The sequence below is a fragment of the Pongo abelii genome, chromosome 18 (genome assembly GCF_028885655.2).
Source record: "Pongo abelii isolate AG06213 chromosome 18, NHGRI_mPonAbe1-v2.0_pri, whole genome shotgun sequence".
NCBI lineage: Eukaryota > Metazoa > Chordata > Mammalia > Primates > Hominidae > Pongo > Pongo abelii.
The window spans coordinates 57,002,658-57,025,560 of record NC_072003.2 but is presented as its reverse complement, the minus strand read 5'-3'; the positions used below and the strand labels follow the sequence as shown (position 1 = coordinate 57,025,560).

At 56.6% G+C, this 22,903-nt stretch overlaps 1 protein-coding gene across 12 annotated transcripts; it reads right to left on the bottom strand.

The window, feature by feature from the left end:
* Window positions 1-198: 198 nt before the first annotated feature.
* Window positions 199-21,696, bottom strand: KATNB1 (katanin regulatory subunit B1). Of its 12 annotated transcripts, none has more exons than XM_054533973.2 (20): window positions 21,565-21,696; window positions 20,138-20,442; window positions 15,620-15,750; window positions 12,883-13,000; window positions 6,680-6,780; window positions 6,309-6,350; window positions 5,887-5,970; window positions 5,551-5,666; window positions 5,005-5,076; window positions 4,677-4,827; window positions 4,343-4,533; window positions 4,092-4,222; window positions 3,608-3,667; window positions 2,615-2,682; window positions 2,367-2,486; window positions 2,111-2,260; window positions 1,688-1,815; window positions 1,539-1,613; window positions 969-1,085; window positions 199-628 (listed from the first exon to the last, which is right to left on the bottom strand). In XM_054533973.2, exons 2-20 carry the CDS (start codon window positions 20,175-20,177, stop codon window positions 496-498), a joined length of 2,028 nt encoding a protein of 675 aa, XP_054389948.1. In that variant the 5' UTR covers window positions 20,178-20,442; window positions 21,565-21,696; the 3' UTR covers window positions 199-495. The 12 variants fall into 12 exon arrangements, with proteins under 12 accessions (XP_054389948.1, XP_024089630.1, XP_054389951.1 ...); XM_024233862.3 differs by having other exon boundaries at window positions 1,688-1,764; window positions 3,617-3,667; XM_054533976.2 differs by having other exon boundaries at window positions 1,688-1,764; window positions 21,565-21,668.
* Between the last annotated feature and the right edge of the window lie 1,207 nt (window positions 21,697-22,903).

Genomic DNA, 22,903 nt, shown 5'->3' with positions numbered 1-22,903 from the left:
TCCTTCCCAGTCTGAACTGGCTGAACTGGTGCTGTCCCACAGGCCTGATTCTCTGCTGCCCCCTGCTGGCCACACAGCCCGGAGCCCCACCCCAGGGCTTGGAGGGGGTGTGGCCTCATCTCAAACCATGGGGCAGGCACTCCTGGGCCGGGGGAGCCCTGTGGCCAGCAGAAAACATTCCCCACAAGGAAACCTGGGAATAGTTACAAATTTAATAAAATTTGCCTTATAAATTACAGCAGCAGCCCCAGGGCTCAGTTCGCTGCCCCAAGAAGCAACAGTTGGGCAAAGCTGGGCAGCTATTGCTGGAGAGAGTTGTCTCAGATTTCAGGGCTGTAGAGGTGGCCAGGGACCAGCGTCACCTCCTCCAGGATGGCCACAGGACAGCGGCAGGGGCCAGGCAGAGGCTCACGGGCCAGTGGGCACACAAGGAACAGGAGTGGGGGCTGAGGCCAGGCCCTGTGGGCTGCTGAGGGCCCCTGCCCACTGCGTTCCTCAGTCCAGACTGGCCATGAGCAGGTGCAGCTCGCGGAAGGTACTGCCATGGCGGCCGCTCAGGCCTGACTTGCTCTTGACCAGGCCGCTGATGCTCTTGAGCTGCTTGTAGCAGAGCCGGCACTTGTGCAGCCTGTAGAGAGGGCAGTGCCTGAGGGGCCAGCTGGCACCACCACCACCACCCCCCAACCCCAGGGCCTTTGCTGTCCTAACCGCTCCAGCCCTTCCTCCCAAGGAAGGCGGAGGCCCAGAGGGGAACCACCCAGGCCCTGCCAGGAATTGTGGGCACAGCCAGGCCGTGGAGGAACCCAGCTCTGGCTAAGCCCACCCACACCCTGAGCCATGGCCCCAGACCAACGCCTCCTCTGTACTCTGTCCCAGCAGGACTGTCAGTAGGAGGGGCCCGGGCCTCCAGGCCTTTGTCCCTCACCTGTTGTGGCACCCCTGCCCCCCAATACATGCGCTGCCCTCACCTCTCCTCCCTGCTGATATCCACACCCACGGAGGGTGGGGCTGCCAGCATGTCTGTGATGAGGGGCAGAAACCGCTGCAGGATCAGCTTGAGGGAGGTGCAGCCCGTCTGGACGTAGCTTTAGGGGGAGATGGATGAAGTCACAGATGGACAAAGGGCCACAGACAGAAAGAGAAACAGCAAGGAACAAAGGAGGAGAGGGGCAGAAACAGAGAGAGACACACACACACACACACACACACACACACACACACACACAAAGGAGGAGAGGGGCAGAAACAGAGACACACACACACACACACACACACACACACACAAAGGAGGAGAGGGGCAGAAACAGAGACACACACACACACACACACACACACACACACACACACACACACACACACACACACACACACACACGCCTGTTTCCACTCCCACCTCCGGACTGTTGAGGGGCAGCAATGCTTCACAGCCAGCTCACAGGAACACCCAGGCTCTTGGGGGTCCTTCCCATGGTTCTGGAGGAGGCTTCTTACCTCTCCCCTCCCCCTGCTTCAGGCAGGCATGGCTTCCCCACACGCACCTCTCATACTTGCTCTGCAGAAGCTTCTCAATCTGTGGCAGGACCGTGGTGCACAGGTCCAGCTTCCACAGGGAGCTAGGAGAGGCCAGGACATGCTGCCATCAGCCCAGCCCTGCCCCTCCGCCCACTCCCCCTCTGCAGCCACTTACGCTTTCTGGTTGACGATGTTCAGGAGGTCCACCACCACCGACAGGTCGTTGATGGCCACAGCAGAGTCCACCGACGTCTGTGCAAACAGAGCACCGTCAGGGGTGGGGCAGTGGGGGACAGTGTGGCCCTGTGAGGGTGAGGGTGAGGGCAGGAACGTGAATGTGGGTGTGCTGATGGGGCTGTGGGTGTTCAGCACTGCACCTAATGCAATGAGTGTAAGGCCAGGCATGTAAACAGGTGCTCACTAAACAGCAGTCTGTGATGATGATGATGATAGGGGAAACAGATGGTGTGACATCAGGGACAGCCTATCCCACACTGTCCCCCATGGGTGGCTTCTTCTTGTTCTGCCCCAAGCCCGGGCAGGCAGGTGGCAGAGGCAGGGGGGTGAGACGAGGCCCTGTGCAAGGGTGGGCACTTGCCTTGATGTCGCCCGTGGTCCACACAGCCCGCACGGTGTCCAGGTTCTTGTGGCGGCTGGTGAGCACCACACACATGGTGTCGTGGCCTTTGCGGATCTGTGACATGGCATCCTCGTCCACCAGCTCGGCCTGCTGGGGGATCTTCACGGCCTGTGTGGGATGGGCACCCAGATGCTGGCATGGGAGGAGCCGGCAGCAAAGCTCTGCCCTCCACCCACAGACCTCCACCCGTGCCTCCAGCTGGGCTCCTACTCACGGGCAGGAAGTCAGAGGCCTTCAGCCCGATGGGCTCGTTCCGGGTGGCAGGGATGATGGCAGGCTCAGCCTTGGGTGCAGGTGTGGAAGCAACCACTGGGGGCCGGGGCAGGACCTCCAGCTGAAAGGGTGTGAAGCTCAGTGGGTGCCAGCCTGGGGTCTCCCTCTCTGCCTCCCAACATGAGGGACCCCCAACCCTGGGTTAGGACCCTCTCTAGGCCCCACACCATGCTCCCTCCATGGACATACATTTGGCACCGGGAACTGCACATCCATGGCAGGGCTGGGCTTTGCTGCCTCCTTTGCTGTGGCTGCGTCTGGAAGCAAAAGGAAAAGATGACTGGGTCCGGCCAGAAGGGCCTGGCAAGAAGGGCAGGGCTCAGGGCGGGACTCTGGGCAGCATCTGCAATGGGGGGATGGAGCAGGAGCATGGGGGAGGCCGCAGGCCAGTAGCGTGGGGGTTCCAGAGGACCTGGGGGCAGGCCTGGACCTGCCTCCTCCCTCTCCCCCAACTCAACCTTAGGTCTGCCTGTGGGTGGGACCCAGGGGGCTCTAGGATGTGGCCATCCTGTCCCTTCACTGGCGTGTATGTGGAGGGGGCTGGGATGACTGACTGGCAAGATGGAAGTGGAGGCTCCTAAGAAACCCAGGACCGATGGCAAGGACGGTCCCTGAGGGGAGGGCAGGGGTACTCTGTAGGACAGGTGGCCCCATGCCTGCCCCTTCTCCAACCACAACACAGATCACGTTTTCTCCCTTCTTAATCCAAACCCCCAGCTGAGGCCTTGTGGGCCTGACCTCTTGCTAGGACTCACCCCAGCTCCCCTCCTCTCAGCTCCCTTCCTGCCGGAAGCGCTTCTCTCTCCCTCTTCTCACCGGCCCCCAGGCCTCGGCAGGCGTTGGGCCTCCTGAGAGCCTCCCGATCATCCCATCTACAGCAGACCCCATCTAAGGTGGGCCCCCAGTGACTCCTCTCCGTCCTCCACAGCCCGAGTGCCCCTGGCAGGCCCCCCCGTGTGGTGGTGTCTATGTTTGTCCCCCACACACCAGGGCATGGGCTCCTAGGGGGGCGCTGTCGGTCTTGCAGGGACCTGGCACATAACAGGCGGAGCGCACAGACCCAGCGGGAGAGGCTGTGGGTCCTGAGAGGGGAGGGTCCTGGGAAGGGGCTTGTTAGGAGGGCTCACAGGAAGAGAAGATGAGGGATGGGGGGCATCAGAGACCTTGGGAAACCAGGCTCACCCAACTCACCGTCCTCTGGGGGTGCAGGGAAGGGCTCACTTCTCCGGGGTGGTGTCCGACCTGCAGAGGAAAGAGGCCCCTGGCTGTGAGCGCTCCTGGCCAGGCCACCTGGGACCCAGGGCCCTGTCAGAGTGTGGGGGACGGAGGGTGGCTCCCAGGCATGCAGCTGCAGACTGTGGACCCTGCTCCTGGTCCCAGGAACCCTCAGTCCTGCCCCTCCGAGCCCACTTGTCCCTGGCAGGGCAGGGACTGGGACACTGAGCAGCTGCTGGGCCGCTGCTGGGGAGTGCCCAGGCCCCCCTCTCAGTTCCATCAGAGCACGGCCTGGCGAGGCCCAGGGGACCTGAGGACAGGGCACGGAGCCCAGGCGTGGGTTAGGAGGAAGTTAAAGGGATGCGGAGCCACAGCAGGCCACCCTGGAAGGACCCCCAGCCTCCCTTTCACCGATGGGGACGCTGGGCTGGGGGCGGGAGCCCGGCCTCACTGATGCTGTTCTTGGGCTGGAAGATCTCGTTGTAGTCCTCGGCGTTCTGGATCTCTGCGCGGGACTCGCGCTCGTCCCTGTCATCCTCGCTGCTGGGGCTGCGGCGCTCACTCTCTGAGTTCTGCTTCACCCTGTTGGCATGAAGCCAAGCCCAACAGAAGCAGGTGCCCTGTGAGGCCCAGGGCTGGAACTCCAAGGCTTCCCCTATGACAGGCCCTCTCCTGGGCCCCCGAAGGCCCCCCAGCCCCCACCTCTGAGGCTTGCTGCAGGTTGTGCTGGGCCGCTCATAGATGCGCCGGAGGGGGGCGCTGGGGTTGGGCGGTGGCTGTGCCAGGGGCCGGTGGTCCTGCACAGGGTCCCGGGCCACCGTGCCAGTCCTGGTGACACGCGTCAGATCCACCACGTAGGAGGAGACGTTGCTCTGGGAGAAGGCCACACCTATCTGCAGGAAGTGGAGAGGTTGGGCTGGGACTGCAAGCCGAGGGGGCAAAATCCCAGCCCCAGTGTGGCGGTAGGAGGAGGGGCCTGGGCTGGAGGGAGGCGGGTGGCCCTGTGGGAGTGGGGGCGGTGCCATGGCTCTCTCACCAACTGGTCATTGCAGATGGCCAGGTCGGCCACCTTGCCCCAGTTGACGAGGACCACATCAAAGCACCGCTCAGGTTCCCAGCCGTAGACACGCAGTGAGTCCTGGCAGCCGCTGTACAGGCAGCAGCCGTCTGGGTTGAAGAGGACGCTCCTGGGCCAGGCGAGAGATGGCTGTGGGTCCTGTGGCACCCAGCCTGGTCCCCACCCTGAGGAATCCAGAGGGCCCAGGGCAGGGAGGGCACAGCAGCGGAGATGGGAAAGGCCTACCCATAGCCATGCCCCACTGCCCGGGAGGAGCGCTGGGCCGCCCACTCCACAGCCTGCGTACCTGACAGGCCCAGGCTCCCCTTCGATGCAGCTCACCACCTGGAACTTCTCCAGGTCCCAGAAACGGATTGTCCTGCAAAGGCAGCCAGGCTGTGCTGCGAAGCCTATCCCTCATCCGGGCTTCCACATGCCCCTGGGAAGCCAGCTTCTCTCTAGAAACCTCTCCCCCAGGGCAGGGCCACCAGGAGCAACATCTGGGGCAGAGCTGGCCCAGACTTTGCAAGGGGGAGGCTGGGCCGGATGGCCCCGGTCCCAGGGTTGGCCCCAACAGCCACAAGCCTCCCTGCCCTATGGGGCCCCACTAGATGCCTTGGGTTCCAACCTGCCCATGAAGCCACAGACCTGGGACACTGGGGCCAGGGAACCAGAACCAGGGGAGATGGACCAGGGTCCAGTCCTGGCTCGGCTGAAATCCAATTCAGTCCACACAGGATCATCAGACCTATGACGCCCCAGACAGTGACAGACCGGCAGTAGAGACACGCGCAGAGGACAATGTGGTGAAGGACAGCAGTTACGAGCAACTCGCCTCGCTCCTCCTCCTCACCTGTCAGAGCTGCCGGAGGCCAGGAGGTACTCGTTGGGGTGAAACTCGACCACGTTGACAGGCCCCGTGTGACCAGGGAACTCAGACATCATCTTGCCGGCAGTGAGATCCCAGAGCTGGAGGTGAGGCAGGGCAGGGAGGAGGTCAGGGTGACCAGGCATCTTGGCTGCTCACCGTCCCTCTAATCCAGGCCAAGCTCTTTATCCACAAGCTACCTTCCACTCAGGATAGGCTTGGGACATATGAGCCTGATCAGGAGGGAGGTGAGGACTCAGCCTGGTGTGATCAGCAGACCCCAGCCCCCAGCCCCTGGGCCCAGGTCAGGCCGGGAGCTACCTTCACTGTGTGGTCATCTGCAGCTGACGCCAACCACTTCCCATCGGGGCTGAACCGGAGACACCGCACGGCCTGGCTGTGCCCCTGAGGGAGGACACAGCATGAACTCACCCTGGGATCCTGGGCCCAACAGACCTCTCCCTGCCTCCTCACTCCTACGGGACCCCTTCCATCTAATGACACTGGTTACCCGCCTGGTTTTGCTTGGAGCAGTTTGATGAACGTGGCTCTAGGGGATTCATGGAGAGCCAGGGGATCCAGGTGGGCCGCCCATGACGCTCCTGCTCGGCTCCAGATCCATGTTTTATGTTATCACCCATGTGGGACAGCCGTCCCCTCCACCCCCTGCTGGGGTCTGGGCACCACGCCACACTCAATGCCCGCAAGGTGCTCATGGAGTCACCAACAGAGCACATCCTTACCCTGTATCGGAAGACACAGCCTTTCCTCCTGATGTCCCAGAGCTGTGGGGGAGAGAGAAGCAGAGAGGCAGAGTCAGGAGAGGTCAGAGCCACGACTGGAGGAAGGTGTGCGGTCGTGAGCAGAGGGCGGGGCCCAGCCTTCTCTAGGTCGTTACTCCCCACGGAGACAAGGACAGAAACTGCTCACTAAAGCTGGCATTCTGAGCAGAAGCATCTGGCAGATGCCTGCCACCCGCTTTCCCTAGGATGGTGCGGATGTGGCTGCAGAAAGGGAATAGGTCCCCTCAGCAGGCATCCAGCACTGAGGGCTAGGCCGGGCCGGTCCTGCCACAGGCCCAGCGGGAGACACGGGGCACGGACCGGCCTCTCACCTTGATGTTTGTGTCCTGGGAACCAGAGGCTACAAACTCGCCGTACGGGTGGAAATCCAGGCTGCAGATGTTGGCTTTGTGTCCCATGAGTGTGCGAAGAACTAACAAGAAGGAAAGCAGAGACAGTGGCTAAGAGGCAAATGAGAAGGCTGGCAGAGGAAGGGCTGCTGTGGGCATTTGTGTGTGTGCTTTTGGATTAGCTGCACAGAAAAATGGAACAATAACACATATTTTTAAAACAGGAGGAAACAATCAAGGGTCCCACCACCCTAACAACGAATTTTCTTTTCTTCTTTTTTTTTTTTTTGAGAAGGAGTCTTGCTCTGTCGCCCAGGCTAGAGTGCAATGGCGTGATCTTGGCTCACTGCAACCTCTGCCTCCCGGGTTCAAGCAATTCTCCTGCCTCAGCCTCCCAAGTAGCTGGGATTACAAGCATGTGCCACCACAACCGGCTAATGTTTTTATATTTTTGGTAGAGATAGGGTTTCACCATGTTGGCTGGACTGGTCTCCTGACCTCAAGTGATCCACCCGCCTTGGTCTCCCAAAGTGCTGGTATTACAGGTGTGAGCCACCGCGTCCCGCCGACAACTAATTTTCCTATATTTCTCTTGAGAGATGACAGCCCTGTGTTACCTCAAGTCTGCAGAAATTGTACCGCACTCTCCCCACAGACTGTGCTCCAGTGGAAGCAGAGCCAGGGAACCACCACACTCAGTTCAGGCCCCATGGGTGTGGAGCTTATGGTTTGCAGGGCACTGAACCCCACCCAAGACAGTGCAAGGAGAGAGACAGACCAGGAGAGGTTCAAGCTGAGAAAGAAACTGCTTGGTTGGAAAGAGAAATCCAGGAAGGCTTTATGGAGGAGGTGGTATTTGAGTAGATGTCAGTGGGTGGAGGATGAGCGATGCTGTTAAGTAGATGGAGGTGATGGGCAAAGGCCCTAAGGAGGGCAAGTGGAGGGCATGGCTGGGGTGGCCCTGGTGCACACACCCAGTCTTCTTGGGTGACCTCTATCCAAGGGATCTTGAGGGTGGCTGTGAGGACACATTGAGGAGCAGTGAGAACTGAGAGGACACAGGGAGGACACGCGAGGACCAAAGAACTCCCGGGGTGGGGCCTGATCTCCTCCCACTGCCCTAGGAACCACATCTCCCATCCTTTCCTTGAAGGTTTTGCAGGCATCTCCATGGCCAGGAGCGGCCCAACCTGAAGGCAAACCTTGTGTGTTTCAGGGTGTATTCCAGCACCACTCAAATTTGTCTCGTTTCCTGCTTTTGGAAAGATTCATAATTCACTATCTGAATGAAACTGACCATCCCAAGTGCCAGGGCCAGGAAATGTGGGAGTCCACCCATTCTTAGTTTTGAGCCAAGGTACAATAGGGTGCCTTGTGAGGTAGTGAGCTCTCTGTCAGAGGAGGTATTCAAGATTCCATATGTAACACTTTACTGCAGAGTTGAGATCCAAGCACTGGGTGAATTAAATGAACTCTACTGTATGATCTTCTCTACCCCCAAAGTCAGGATGTGGGCTCTGGCATCAGACAATACTGGGATCAGCCTTGGCTCCGCTCCTCACTGGTGGTGTGACCTTGGCCAATCACTTACTGTCTCTGGGCCTCATGTTGGGTCACAGAATGGAGTAAACAGACATAAAGTGCTTAGCACGGGCTCTGCACATGGTAAGTGCTCAATAAATGCCAGTTGTAATTAGACCCGTTCACATTTCTTCCTGCACAAGGCCTGCCTTCTGCTCTTGGCTCTCCTGCAAGCTGGGCCTTCTCTCCTCCTCCCCAGGCCTCAGTGCCCCTCTGCAGCTGGCCCTGTCTGGCGCTGGAGCTGGGTCTGGACACTTTCACATCCCTCTGGAGTCTGTCGAATGCATATCCAATTCACCTGCACCAGAATCTCTGCAGCTGTCCCTCCTTGCTCCGTGTAGCTATCAGGTGCTGCTGGGGGCTGGGCATTGCCTCCTGGCCAAGGAGGCCATGCTGGCTCCTGCTCCAGTCCACACCCGCTCCCAGCCCACTCAGCTTGGATCCCACAGCAAGGCTTCCAAAATCCTGCCCTGCCCAGAGAGGATGTGGCGGAGTCCCACCCTGTGTGGGCTGGCTGCATGAAGCGCCGGCCGCCCTCCTGTGGGATCCCGTGGGATCCCCTGCGCTGAGCCACCCTTGCCCCCTGGCTGCGCTGTGGAAAGCAGGCAGGACCACATTCTTCCGGCCTGACTCCTGCCCCTGCTCTTCTGTCCCACGAAGGCCTCTGATGCCCACATTCAATCATGGGATCTAGGAACTGCAGAGTGGAGGGGCCTCCGGGGTCTGTCTGCCCCACACAGGAACCCCCAAGGCCTCCCAGCTGAGCACCTCCTCAGCCTACATCTGAACCCTCCAGTGATGAGTGGCCTTTCAAGGCAACCGATATGAGAGGCAGCTCTTTCTCCTTTTAAAAAAAAAAAAAAAAAATAGACATGGGGTCTCCTTTTGTTGCCCAGGTTAGTCTTAAACTCATGGCCTCAAGTGATCCTCCTGCCTTGGCCTCCCAAAGTGCTGAGATTACAGGTGTGAGCCACCATGCCCGCACAGCAGCTCTCTTTGGAACCTTTCTACACCTGGGGCCTCAATTTGCCTGTCTGTCACTGTCACCTGTGCTCTGGCGAGGGGGTGTGGAGGGGGGCCGGAGGTCTTAGCTCTACCTGCTGTGCTGATGGCAAGTTTCTCTTCCATCCAGTGGCAGAACAGACAGCACTGGGATGGGAGTCCTGACGCCGGGATTCAAGTCCCAGGCTCTGCTACCTGCAACTACCGGGGCTTTCCTAAGCTCGGTGCTCTCTCTGGGCCTCTGTTTGCCCATCTGTCAACTGGCTGTCCATCAGAATCACCTGGAAGCTTATTAAAATCCAGATCCTGGGCCCACCCCAGTACTGAATCAGGTTCTCCGAGGGTGGAGTCTGGGCCGTCAGTTCGTAATGAGCTCCTTGTGGAGCAGCCAGCCCTGGCCATCCAGGGCCCAGGAATCCAGCAGTCTTCAGTTTTCATTTCTCAGCCACCTCAAGGAATTCCTCACATTTCCCTTATAAGCAAAACAACTGTGGCTGAGAAAGCCTGGACAGGGGGCACGGCGCCCTCGGCTTCTCCCTTCTGTCTCTTGTTCTTCAGTGAATACTGAATGGCTGGTGCCCACGCGCTGGGATTCAGGTCCAGGGAGCTGCCCACCTTCTGCCTGAGCCTTCCCACCTTCTCCATGAGAGCCCAGCCATCCTGGACTCGCTCCTCCCTGGCCCGCTTGAGTTCAGCGACACCAAGCACAGCATGCCCTGGTGTGGCCAGGCAGTGCGATCACGTGCCGAGACGCAAAGCCTGCAGTCCTGTTTGTTATCAAAGAGGTCCTGGGACTCTTTTGTTCTTAAACTGACCATCGCTGAGCAGGCAAGCATCACTGAAGAGGCTGGGTGCATCTTTATTGAGTACCACCTACACAGAAAGCCCACTGTTCCTGAGCAAAGGGAACCTTGCCACTGTGCATGTGTGGCTCATGGCTGCTGCCCTGCCGCCAACATAGAGCATGAACCAAGGAGAGGCCCAGAAGAATCTTGAAGTCTCAGCCAGGCCAGAGGGGCTCTCTTCTGGAAAAAGCAGCCTTGGCAAAATCCACGTTGCCGCTTCCTCTCCAGGGCTTCAGGTAGGTGGCCTCCTGCCTGGCACGCGGGATGATCCAACCAGGGCTATCAAAAAGCATCAGGCAGGCCAGGCATGGTGGCTTATGCCTGTAATCCCAGCACTTTGGGAGGCTGAAGTGGGCAGATCACCTGAGGTCAGGAGTTCAAGACCAGCCTGGCCAACATGGAGAAACCCCATCTCTACTAAAAATACAAAAATTAGCGAGACATGGTGGTCCGTGCCTGTAGTCCCAGCTACTCAGGAGGCTGAGGAAGGAGAATCGCTTAAACCTGGGAGACAGAGGTTGCAGTGAGCTGAGATTACACCACTGCACTCTAGCCTGGGTGACAGAATGACACTCTGTCTCAAAAAGAAAAGAAAAGAAAAGAAAAGCATCAGGCAAACAGGTCTTATTTGGACCTCATAGTGCTGGCCTGCATGGTGTTCTGAAACAAATGTTGAATGAGCTGTCAACATTTTTAAATGGGTGGATTCCACATGAATTTCCAGCCTCTCTTGAAAATTCCATAGAGCTGGCACCACCTGCTAAGGCACCGAGGCACAGCACAGGAGCAGTGGGCGAGACTCTCCGCTCAGCCCAGAACTGAGGGCATGAGTTTCCAGACCACAACCGCAAGAAACCAGTGACGACCTAGCACAGGGTGGAAGCAGACCCACCCCAAGGCTCACCACACCAGAACACTGGGACAAGGACCCTAAAAGCCTGCAGAGACAGAGAGAGAGGAAAGAAAAGAGAGAGAGAGAGAGGAAGGAAGAGACAGAATGTGGAATGAAGCCAGTTCCCTGTGAAGGATCTGGGATCAGAACAACACCGGCCCCTCCCAATAGCAACCCTAGAATCTAAAACGCAGAAGAGCTGCACCTTCCAAATTCTGAGGGCGATATTTTATTGCCAACATAGAACTCTATACTCAAACTCATAAAACAAACACAAAAGCAAATGATGGGGGTAGCAGAAAGTCATTTTCAGCCATGGAAGTTCTCCAAAACTATGCCTTCCCAGCACCCTTTCTCAGAAAGCTACAAAAGAATGTGCTCCATCAAAAAGAGGGAGAAAACCAAGAAAGGTGGCAGCGTGGGACCAGGAACAGCAGATGGAGAGAATTCCCCAGAGAAGAGACACGGAGGCCCAGGATGACAGCTGGGCTGCAGGCCACTAGGACCAGAGGAGAGGCTCTGAGAAAAGGCGTCTGGATTATGGGATGGGTTTCAAAGAAACAGGAGGAGCTTTACTCTTCTGGCAGAGAATTTGGGGATGAATGTGTAATATGGACATAGAAAACACACAGATTAAAAAAAAAAAAGAAACAATTATTAACTCCAGGGAAACCAAGTTATTAAAATGAAATAGTCAGTGGTAAATGACACTTATGCGTCCTCACGTTATAAACACCACCTATTGAAATGGTGCTACTGGGAGGGTGGGAGGAAAAACACGAGCCACGGGGCTGGGGGTGGTGCCATGAGAGAGCTAAATTCTCATCCTCTACAGTAGGAAGAGAATAACTAATGTGTTAACTTTTTTTTTTTTGAGATGGAGTTTCGCTCTTGTTGCCCAGGCTATAGTGCAATGGCGCGATCTTGGCTCACCACAACCCCCACCTCCCGGGTTCAGGTGATTCTCCTGCCTCAGCCTCCCAAGTAGCTGGGATTACAGACATGCCACCACACCAGGCTAATTTTGTATTTTTAGTAGAGATGGGGTTTCTCCACGTTGATCAGGCTGGTCTCAAACTCCCAACCTCAGGTGATCCGCCTGCCTTGGCCTCCCAAAGTGCTGGGATTACAGGCGTGAGCCACTGTACCTGGCCACAATGTTTTTTAAATAAGAAAAGAAAGAAACTGTGGTATGACCATGTGGTCTAGAAAGGTGGAGGCGATCAGCAAAGCACAGACGAAAGCACAGAAAGTTTAGGCTCTTGGAGAATGGGAAGGAGTGCAGCAGAAGTTTCCTCTTTCCATTGAAATTAATTGTAGAAATACTGATATTTGAGGTTTTAAATTTTAGGCTATGTACAACTTCCATACAGACGAAAACTAAATTAAAACAGAGCACAAGCAAACAGATCTGGCCATTCCAGGCTGCCTCTAATGGCACCAGGGAGCCAAGGCAGAGTGGGGCTCCCTGGAGTCGGGGTACAAGCTCCCTGGTTCTTCATGGCTGTCCCACACAGCCACCTCACTCATTCATGTGACCTGCAGGGCCCCTGGCGGCATGTGACGTCTCTCTAGGTTCTAAATACACACACACACACACGTGCACACAGACACACACATCCAAACACACATACATCCAAACACACACACGCACACACCCGCACATCCCCCCACCCACACGAGGCAGCAGTGCATGTCAATGCCAGGCTAATGGGGGTGGAGTGGGTGCCACACTGCCCGGTTAGTGCTCCAGGAGCAAAGCAGCCAACCTAGTCCAGGCAGGCTTCCTGGAGGAAGCAGCACAACTGCAGAGCCTGAAGACTAAGGCAGGTGTGCGTGCACAGGAGGCAAGCTCGGAGGCCTACTTTTGGCAGCTTCCAGGTCCCAGACACGGATGGAGCCCGACTGGGAGCCAGCCACGATGAGCTCCTCGGGGGTGTTGAGGCGGACGCTCTCCACTGGGGACGTGTGGCCCGTCAGGCTCTGTGGAGAGAGAGCAGCAGCTTCAGTGCACTGCTGGACAGACCCCTGCAGTTGCCACCCTGAATTCCAGGTCCCCCGGAAAGGCTTCAGCAAGAAGTGGCTAAGGCAGGAGGGGGCGCCCCACGGGGGCCACAGCCTAGCCCCCCTGCAGGCCCTTTCTGAGCACCTACTCCTCTCGGCCTCAGCTCCCAGGGCTAAGAGTGGCCAAACCCCAGTCATCCCCCCACCACCTCCCTCTTCCCTGCTGTGCTTCTGACATGGGCATCGCCTGCAGAAATGGCCCTGGGCCCCTTGGAGGGGAGCGACTGGCCAAGATAAAGGGATGCTGTCCCTTCAGCCCTAAGTTAAGCAACCCTGCCCCCGCTCTGTTCCCATCTTCACTTTGCCCCACGCAAGCCCCTCAGCGAGGAAAGCCACAGCAGAACCAAGGCCTTGCCTAGTCCTGGGCACACATCTCGCCCCTCTAGAACCCCTGGCTCTCCTTGACTGCCCATCCCCGTGGAAAGGAGAGGGCTGTGGGGGTTGGAGGAGGGTGGAAGACTTTTCACTGTGGATCCTCTATTTTTTGGATGTTGAACAGAATAAGTGTATCCCATACCCAAAAATAAACAAAAATAAATCCAAGTGGACGGTCTGCAGGGGGACAGCGTGCACAGAAACCCCAAGGGGAGAGAGACCCCGGCAGGCTGGAGGCACTGCGAGGCCTGGGAGGCTGGTGTGTGTGAGCCAGGGCAGTGGCCCAGGGCGAGGCCGGCTGGGGCCTGACAGCTGCACCTGGCGTTCTAAGACAAGCCTGCAGGCCAGGCCCCAGACGGTTGGCCCTGTTTCTCTGGGGGTCATGGCATGTCCTATTTTTGGTCAGTCATTGGTGATGCTTTTTCAACTTGTGTATGCTACTACTTTGGCATTTCATGGGGGTAGAAAACACATTTGAACCCTAAAAACAAAGTAAAACAAAACATTTTCATTCATCTTTACTGACCCCTGGCACCCTTGCTGAGGCTGGGGTGGATCTCAGTTCTCCCCCTGGATCTCAGAAAAACACTGAGGTGATTAAGTTTCTACTAAGAAATTCATCCTTTACCATATTATTTTTCTTTTTCTTTTGAGATGGAATCTCGCTCTGTCACCCAGCCTGGAGTGCAGTGGCACAACCTCGGCTTACTGCAACCTCTGTCTCCCAGGTTCAAGCGATTCTCCTGCCTCCGCCTCCTGAGTAGCTGGGACTACAGGCGCCTGCCACCACACCTGGCTAATTTTTGTGTTTTTAGTAGAGACAGGATTTCACCATGTTGGCCAGGTTGGTCTCAAACTCCTGACCTCAGGTGATCCAACCGCCTCAGCCTCCCAAAGTGCTGGGATTACAGGCATGAGCCACTGTGCCCGGCCTATTCCTCTTCATCTTTATTTCACCGAGAGTCAAAACAATGATACTCCCTAGTTGGCAGGGGATGGGGGCTGGGGCAGGGAGGAAAGGGCAGGTTCCGATGCTGCTGGTGAGAATGCAAAATGATTTCTGGAGGGCAATTTGGCAATCTGTTTTGAAAGCTTTAACAAAAGCACACACCCTTGGATTGAATGCAATGATCACGGATCTGCTCAAGGATCTAGGTGGCTGAGGATGTTCACCACAGGGTGCTTTACTTGATGGCTGAGGATGTTCACCACTGGGTGCTTTAGCGGAGCCAAAAAAAAGCCGGAAATAACCTCCATGCTGATAACAGGGTGTGGCTAAGCTAATTACAGCTCATCCCTACAATGGAACACCATTAAGCCATTCAAAATTATGTTGTAAAAGAATACTTGTTGACACAGGCAAATCCTTACAGCATTGTTATTTTTAAAAACCAGGCTGCACAAGAGTGGCAGTGTATTTTTCTTTATGTGTGTGTGCTTGTATGAGTATTTGTGTGTATACATATGTACATGCATGTACAAGTGTGCACTTACATGCATGTACATGTATATGTATCTGTCTTAGCATCTAGAAGGACTCACACCAAAACACCAACTGTGGTGGCCTTTGGATAACAGAACTATATGTAGTTAATTTTGTGTTTTCTCGTTTATGCGCTCCTATTTGGAAAACAGTTTCCAGCATTGAACATATAGCTGCGTAAACAGTGGGGAGATGCTATTTAAGAACTAGCTCCCTAACCAGCTCCAGCCAGGTCCCCTCAAATCCTCATTGGGGAATGAAGGCTGGGAATGAATTAAAATAAACACCCACATGTTGCTGCCAGGCAGGCAGATGGGCAGGTGGGAGGGGAGGGGTACAAGTCTTTTGGCTCAACCACAGGCCCGGGGCTTATTTTAATCTTCTCACGCAGCCTGCCTGGAGTTCTTAATAGTACCACAGGCAGGTGACTCCCTCGCTCCTGAGGGCTGGCCACTGTCCCAGCCATGCTGGGCTGTCCTGGGCCTCACTGAGCAGACAGCTGGGGGAAGCACTGATGGTGTCCCCACCACGCCCCCTCCACCCCTGGGCTGGGCCCCAGCGGATAGGGGGCCCTGGGCTCAAGAGAGTCTGAGAAGCTGCTCACTCTTCAGCCTCCAACCCCTGTCCCCGTCCCCTCCCCAGGCCTTTGTCCTGACCCCCTGCCGGCTGTCGGGGCTCACCATGATGCAGTTGGGCTTGTTGATGGACCACAGGTTGACGCGGCAGTCATCCCCACCTGTAGCCAGCAGCCGCCCAGAGGCTTTGCCCAGGACCAGCGAGGACACATTGCTGGCATGCGCGACGATCTCTTCTACACAGGGAAGGAGAGGGAGAGGCCATCAGGGCGAAGGAGGGGGGACCCTGCTCGGCTACCCGCTTCGGAATCTGAAGCCCAGTGGAAGGATCTGCCTCCTTCAGCTCCCCCTTTGGTGCCCACCACGAGCTGCAGGACCAGCAGACAGGGCAGGGCATGGGCCTGAGATGGAAATCACTGTTTCTCAACTTTCATCATGCCTGTCCTTCCTACCTTTAGACTTCACGATTTTCTTCCTGTTTCTGCACATCACCTGGTAATATTGACTAGTTATACTCAATTTTTAAAATTGACTTGCTATTTTTATTAGCTTGGTCTTAAGCAATGTCCATGAAATTACAAGTTTGATATACTCATGATACTCTTTCTATGATACAAAAAGAAAAACAATTATTAAAATAAAAAAAAATTGACCCATGCACTGCCTACACACCTCTCAGCTGCTGCTTGTGTGTACATACAAACCCCGCTTTGGAGAACACACTTTAAGAACAACCGAAGTCACCTCTAGACAAGCTGCCCCCAGGTGAGCCTGCACAGGGCTTCAGCTCAGATTCACAATCATGGATCAGGTTCTGGTCTGAGGTCTGTGATCTGCTATTGCGTGGCCTTGGCTACTAGGTCACTTGTCCTCTGAGGGCCTGGCTCCTCGTCTGGAAAGTGGGGATGCCCATGGTGTCTGCTCACACCTGATGCTGAGGACTCCCTCAGAGCGTGCCTATGTGTTGCTCAGTAGCAGGCGAAGGCTCCGTGACATTGGGCCGGCTCGGGGCTAGTCACCACGAGAGAGTGGGCATGGCGGCCTGGGCGGGCACCAGAGGGTGGGCTTCATGAGGAGGGGGCAGAAGGCAACAGACTGAGCAGCTGGGGTGGGGGTGAGGGCTGACCATACAGAGGAGGAGGCCGTGCAGACAGCCTAAGGCCCTGGCCTGGTCAGTGGAGATGGCAGACATGAGCCTCAGAGGACTCTGCAGGGAGCAAAGCACAGGCAGGGAACCAAGAGGCGGCCCAGGTCTCAGAGCCCATCCCTGCATGAGCTCCTCCTGGAAAGAAGGGAGAAAAAAGACAGTTCTCCCCACACAGGCCAGGGAAAAACCCCAAGGTGCTGACGCCCCGAGGCGCCCGGAAGGCAAGCGTGGGTGACGCCAAGGAAAAGGGTGTTGCAGCCACGGCGCTCCACAGAGGCCCCTCCTGCACCCCAGCTCCGACTCCACCCTGCCTGGGTGTCTCTGCTGCGGGCTTCAGACCACAAGGAGGTTGGGAAACTGGGCCCAGGGAAGCTGCTTGCCAGAAAGCAGGGCTCCAAGGGGCCACCAGGAATAGCCAGGGGACAAGTCGCAGGCTGAATCTCACCGATGACACCCTGCCTCCTGGGCCGGTCAGGGCAGAGCCGGCACAGGCAGCAGCGCCAGCAAGGGCGAGGGTTCCCTGTGGGCCCAAACCTGGGCCAGGGTGTTGGGGAGCTCGCCATGGGGATCCCAGGGAGCTGGGCCCCACTTTAGTCCCATCTCGATGAGAGCCTTCTGTCCTCTGGACAGTGTCGGGACAGAAACCTGGGGAATTCCAGCCACAGACATGTGTCTGTTCAAGAGTTTCCACCCGACCCGGAAAGAGGGCAAAGCACCTTCTCCTTGGCATTCTGTGCCCGAGCCTGGTGTCCTCTCCGTGGAGGCACTGCTCGCTTCCCCTGGCCTACCTAGAGGGCTCTGTCTGTCCCCTGGCCCTCACTCCTCCAGGGAAAGTGTCTGGCTGGGCCCCACCTCACTGGGCCTCAGGACTGCTGCCCCTGGACTCAGGGGCATTCATTCATAATATCAGTATTTCCTGGGTGCCTGTTTTAGGCCTTGCAAGAAATATGCCCCAGTATGATCAGATGGTGGCGGGGGCGGGACACTGAGCTGGCAAAACCGCAGACTTTGGGGTGAGAACAATTCAGAAGTTGGGCCCTTCTGGAGGAGCCCACATTACTCCCCTCTAAGCAGCCTGACCAGGGACTGACTGGAGCCCACAGAGGGAGAGCAGAGGGGCAGGGACACAGCACAGGCACCTGCAAAGGAGGCACGGGGCACCACCCCAAGAGCTCCTCCTTCTTCCTGGCTTGAAGGACAGCAACCAACAGCCCAGGCCGAATACTTGATTTTCATACCAAAAATAAAAAATAAAAATCCTCAGTGTCTACTGGCAGGCGAAGCTCTGGGAGTACAACCTGGGCCCCACATCCAGCCAAAGCTGGGGAACACAGTGCAGTGTGGCCAGAGGGGCTGAGGATCAGCATCCCAAATGCAAGATACAAAGTACTAGGTTTCAACGACCTCATGTGGGCCACGCACCTCTGATCCTCACCAGACCCTGGAGCCACAAGGAGCCAGAGGTCACGTGGCCCTGGGCTCTCAGAGTTGATTCCCATGGACACCATTGTGCACATGAAATCAGCAGCAGCAGCAGATGCCCAATACGCCTGATCTCATTACCTCCTGCTCGCACACACTGATGGCTTGGCCTTGCCTTTATGATAAAGCATGGCAGCCTCAGGAGGGCTGGGGTCCTGCGAACTCACTAGGTCCGTGCGGCCCCACGTTCCTCCTGCTGCTGTGCCACCACCCATGGCCTCCCTTGAGTCCATCCAAAACACTGAGCCTCCTGCCTCAGGGCCTTTGCGCTTGCTGTTCATGCAGCCTGCAGCATTCCCACCCCACCCCTACCCCCACCCCCCAGCTAACTGATTCAAAGCACAGGCACCAGCTTGCAACTAGAGGAGACACAGAGGGATACAGTTATCCAGTTCCTGCCTGTTGCTCTCCCCAGGCTCTGAGCTCCCACTGTACAGAGACCTTGACTACTTTGTGCCCCAGTGGCTCCCCAGTGCCTAGCTCTGGGGAAAGGCCAGCTGTCGAAGGGATGAATACGTAATCCCAATAATTACAAAGCCACTCTGACCAAAGTGTGCCCTCCTTGGGGAACCATAACAGGGTTCTCCTAGAGCCCTAGAGCTTTGGGGAACAACATGAAAATGGCCCAGACCTCTCACTTTACAAACAAGGAAACAGAGGCCCTGCAAAGAGCTTTGCCCAGAGTCTTAGGGTTAAATTCATGGTTAAAAAGTGTGGAGTCTTGGCCAGGCATGGTGGCTCATGCCTGTCATCCCAGCACTTTGAGAGGCTGAGGCAGGTGGATCACCTGAGGTCAGGAGTGCGAGACCAGCCTGGCCAACATGGTGAAACCCCATCTCTACTAAAAATACAAAAATTAGCTGGGCGTGGTGGCGGGTGCCTGTGATCCCAGCTACTCAGGAGGCTGAGGCATGAGAATCGCATGAACCCAGGAGGCAGAGGTTGCAGTGAGCTGAGATCGCACCACTGTACTCCAGCCTGGGTGACAGTGAGACTCTGTCTCAAAAAAAAAAAGTGTGGAGTCTTCTCCTAGCTCCTGAAAACCAGCCCAGGGACAGCTGGCAGCAGACAGTGACCAGGTGGAGCACACAAAAGCTATGCCAACCAGTTACGATAGGTGGGGCAGGGCCCACCGAGGTGCCAATGTGTGGGGGAATTCTCAAAATATGATCTGGGGATGCTTGGGATCCTCAAGATCCTTTCAGGGGGTCTGAGAAGACAGAAGGATTTTCACAATAACACTAAGATGGCATCTGCCTTTTGCACTCTCATTTGCTCACAAGCATATGGTGGAGTTTCCCAGAACATCACTACAGGCCTATTTGATTATATACTCTTGTTTGAAAATGTCTCAGTATTAACTTCTAACATGGTAAATACTGACAGATATGTAACTCCAACAAACAAAAGCACTCTGGGGTCCTCAATAATTGTTAAAAGTATGAAGTCTTCAGATGAAAGAGTCTAGAACCACTTGTATAGGGCAATGGTGGGAGTGGGCAGTGCCCATCAGTTACGGTCCGAGCCCTGTCTGCATCCCTCTGCCCGCCCCTCCTCACTCCCACTCCTTCCCCCATTCCAGGCCCAAGATGCTTTTATCTGACTGGGGAAGTTTGACTTGTGAGATGTCTGAGAATGCTGTGAACATCTTTCAGGATTTCTCACCCCACCGTCAGCCTAACTGGAAATGCTGTGCTAAGTGCTTTAGGATGGGTTCATCCTGTCACTCGAATTTCACAGCAACCATACAATGCAGGCGTCATCTCATTGTACAGATAAGAAAACTGAGCCTCAGAGAGGTTAAGTCACCTGCCCAGTGTCACCCAGCTAAGAAGTGCCACAGTCATGATTTACATCATGGTCTGTCTTACTCCAAAGTCTAGGAGTCTCCTCCTGTGCCAAGAACAGGAAACAAAGCTGTGGGTTCAGGCCTCCCAGCAACAAGCCGCTAACAGAATAAATGGGGTGATAAAGAAAAAATGAAAACCACTCACGCAACTTCCAGGCTGTCTTGGTGACCACAGGGGTGGCCATCCTTCAGCTGGCTGGCACCTGAAGCCCCACCCACAAAATAAACTGCGCTTTCCTCGTGGGGTGGGGGTGGATCCCCCCCAGATCCACCAATCAAGTTGGCAGAGAGTTCCCACACATCCAGGCAGAGAGAATGCCTCGTCTTCTGGCCCTGGGGTGCCTCGTGGTTCCAAATTACCCACAGCAGCAACGGCAGCAGCCTGTGCACATCTGTCACGATCCTGGATCATGGAATGTTAGGCTCGAGCCATCTCAGCTCAATACAGGGCTGCAATACAAACAGAGGTGACGTCATGTTAGAAAATGCTTGGTAAGAGCTATTGCTCCCTGGATCACCAAGGCCACTTGATAAAGACGGACACCCACCAAAGCCACCAGAGTCAGAAGCTGCATTGCAAATTAGGTTTGGGAATCTGCAGAGGGGGCACCTCAGGTAGGGTGATTTGGAACATAAGGAAAAAGAAACTCCTCCCAGAGGCCAGGATAATGAGATGCAGCTCTGTTCCGCGATGCTGGCTGCCTAAAGTGCAGCAGCCGCAGTGGGGCGGAGAAGACCACGTGTCTGCAATTCACATAGATTTCCTGGGAGTCGTTGTTTTTGTCTGACGTGTGGGATGTGGGAGAGCGGAGTCAGAAGCTAAGCTTATGGGCCTAGGAAAGGCATCCCAGAGACGGCCACTGAAGTCCTCCCTGGAAAGAATCTCGAAGACGACCCTGATGGTCCAATTCCCCAGCTCCTGGCAAGGGAACCGCTCCTGCTCCCTGCGATTCCCAAGGACAGAGCTAGGAACTAGGCCTCCAGTCTGGGCGTGAGTGGCTATGACTCCTCAACTCTACAAAGGCCACCTCATGGAGCCTCCCACCTCCTTCCCACAGCCACTTCACCTCTTTCCCATGAGCCCGCTCCCCTCCGTCCCCTTTCTCCTGGGTCCCCGGGTCTGCCTCGCTAGTCCTCCGTTCACACCCCCTTTTCTCCCTGCCCCCTGAGTCTCCCACTCATGCACATCCTGTCTCCCGAGCTCCCTTACGTGGCCCCTGCCTCGCCAGACTCCCGTTACTGCCCTTTCCCATATGCTCCCGGGGTCTCTCATTCATTCATTCTCCTACTTCTCTTCTCCCTATTCATTACCTGTCCTTCTGCAGACCCCCAGCTCTGCTTCCGGCCTCCCTGGTTTTGCCCCCTCCGGCCTCCACCCCGACCCCTCTCGTCCGGGGGCGGGGGCAGGTCCCTCGGCCACGGCTGATCCTCCCAACCCTCTGCTTGCGGAGTACGGGCTCTAGCCTCCCCACGCCTAGAGCTCTCTGCCCGCAAGCCCGGCCAGCCCCGCCTGACTCGGCCCAGCCCAAGGCCCACCGTCCCCTCGCCACCTCGTCCCCTTGCCCACTCCACCTGCAGCTGCGGCTCCGGAGGCCGAGGCTCCGCTCCAGGCGCGACCCCCACTTGCCTCCATCCCCTGCCCTGATTGGCCGCTGCTTGACAACCGACCCTCACAACAAAACCTCCGGCTCAGAGCCCCGCCCACCTTGCCTCCCGCACCAATCAGCTGCCGCGGGTGCTCCGCCTCCTGCCAGGACTGACCAATGGAAGCAGGCGCTTCTGCCGCTTTTCCTCAGTACCCGCCCTCTTTTCCTAACTCGGACTAATCAAGAGGAAGGAGCGTTCAAGAGCCGCCCCTTGGCCTCTAATAAACCAATGCAAGCTGCCGTTTCCTTAGTCCCGCCTCCGTCTCAAGTTTTCCCTTTCCTCTCCGTTTCCTTCCTCGAACCTAATTTGTGTCTGAAAACTTTTGAGAGCCGCCCTCCAATGGCGGCTGCGCCAATGGCTTGAGCAACCGTCCTAGATTGACCAATCAGCGTCCGCATTATTGGAAAACTCAATTCCCAGATAGCCAATGGGAAAGGGACTACGGGGGCAGTGTGAAGCCTCAGGCCTTCCATCTTGGAGTGGGGCAAAACCTAAGGAGGCCTTAGTCGGCATTTTGCCGAAGCTCCTCATTCTTCCCTTTGCCTGCTCCTCATTCTTCCCCCGTGGCAGGAGGACTTTGTCCCTGTTCTTTGACCCGGACGCCGGCTTGAATCCCCCACGGGAGGTCTAGAAGGAAACAGCCTGATTCCGGAGCCGAGGCAGGCGCTGAGCCCTGTAGCACTGCACACGCAGCCACCGCCTCGGCTAATGGATGCGTGGGCAAGGGGCTGCTCCCTGAGTGGCTGCAATCAGGGAATCGGAGAAAGGCCAGCTTTATTTGTGACACGTTGGGCGGGGTGGGCTCTGGGAAGCGCCGTAACCCTTGTCGACTCAGGGCCCCTTTCGTGGCCGCTTAGGAGGGACTTGGCCGCGCAGCCGCCTCTTCCTGTTGCCCAGAGGTTGTCACAGGCACCCAGAGCCCCTCGAACCTCGCCATTCGGCCTCCAGCCTCTCACCGCAGGTCAGGGCTCCTTGGGCTCACAAAACGCCCAGTACAACCCTAAGGGGTAGGAATTCCTGTTCCCATTTACAGATGAGGAAACTGAGGCCCGGGTTAAGATGCTTGCAAAAAACCACACAGTCAGAAAGTAATAGCCCCAGAATTCGAACCCTTGTTCTGAAAGCCAAAGCGTGGGGGAGTCCCCACTCTGCCTTCTGCTTCAGATTCTCCTGCTTCAGCCTCCTGGGTAGCTGGAACCACAGGCGCCCGCCACCACGCCTGGCTAAGGCTAGTTTTTATATTTTTAGTAGAGACGGGGTTTCT

What these genes read in the sequence shown, in the direction of transcription:
- KATNB1 (XM_054533973.2), bottom strand. Translation starts at nt 20,177, where the DNA reads ATGGCCACCCCTGTGGTCACCAAGACAGCCTGGAAGTTGC. An exon ending in ACAAGCCCAACTGCATCATG is followed by an intron (nt 13,001 to 15,619) that starts GTGAGCCCCGAC and finishes CTCTCTCCACAG; the next exon opens with AGCCTGACGGGCCACACGTC. An exon ending in GCCTCCGGCAGCTCTGACAG is followed by an intron (nt 5,077 to 5,550) that starts GTGAGGAGGAGG and finishes CTGCCTTTGCAG; the next exon opens with GACAATCCGTTTCTGGGACC.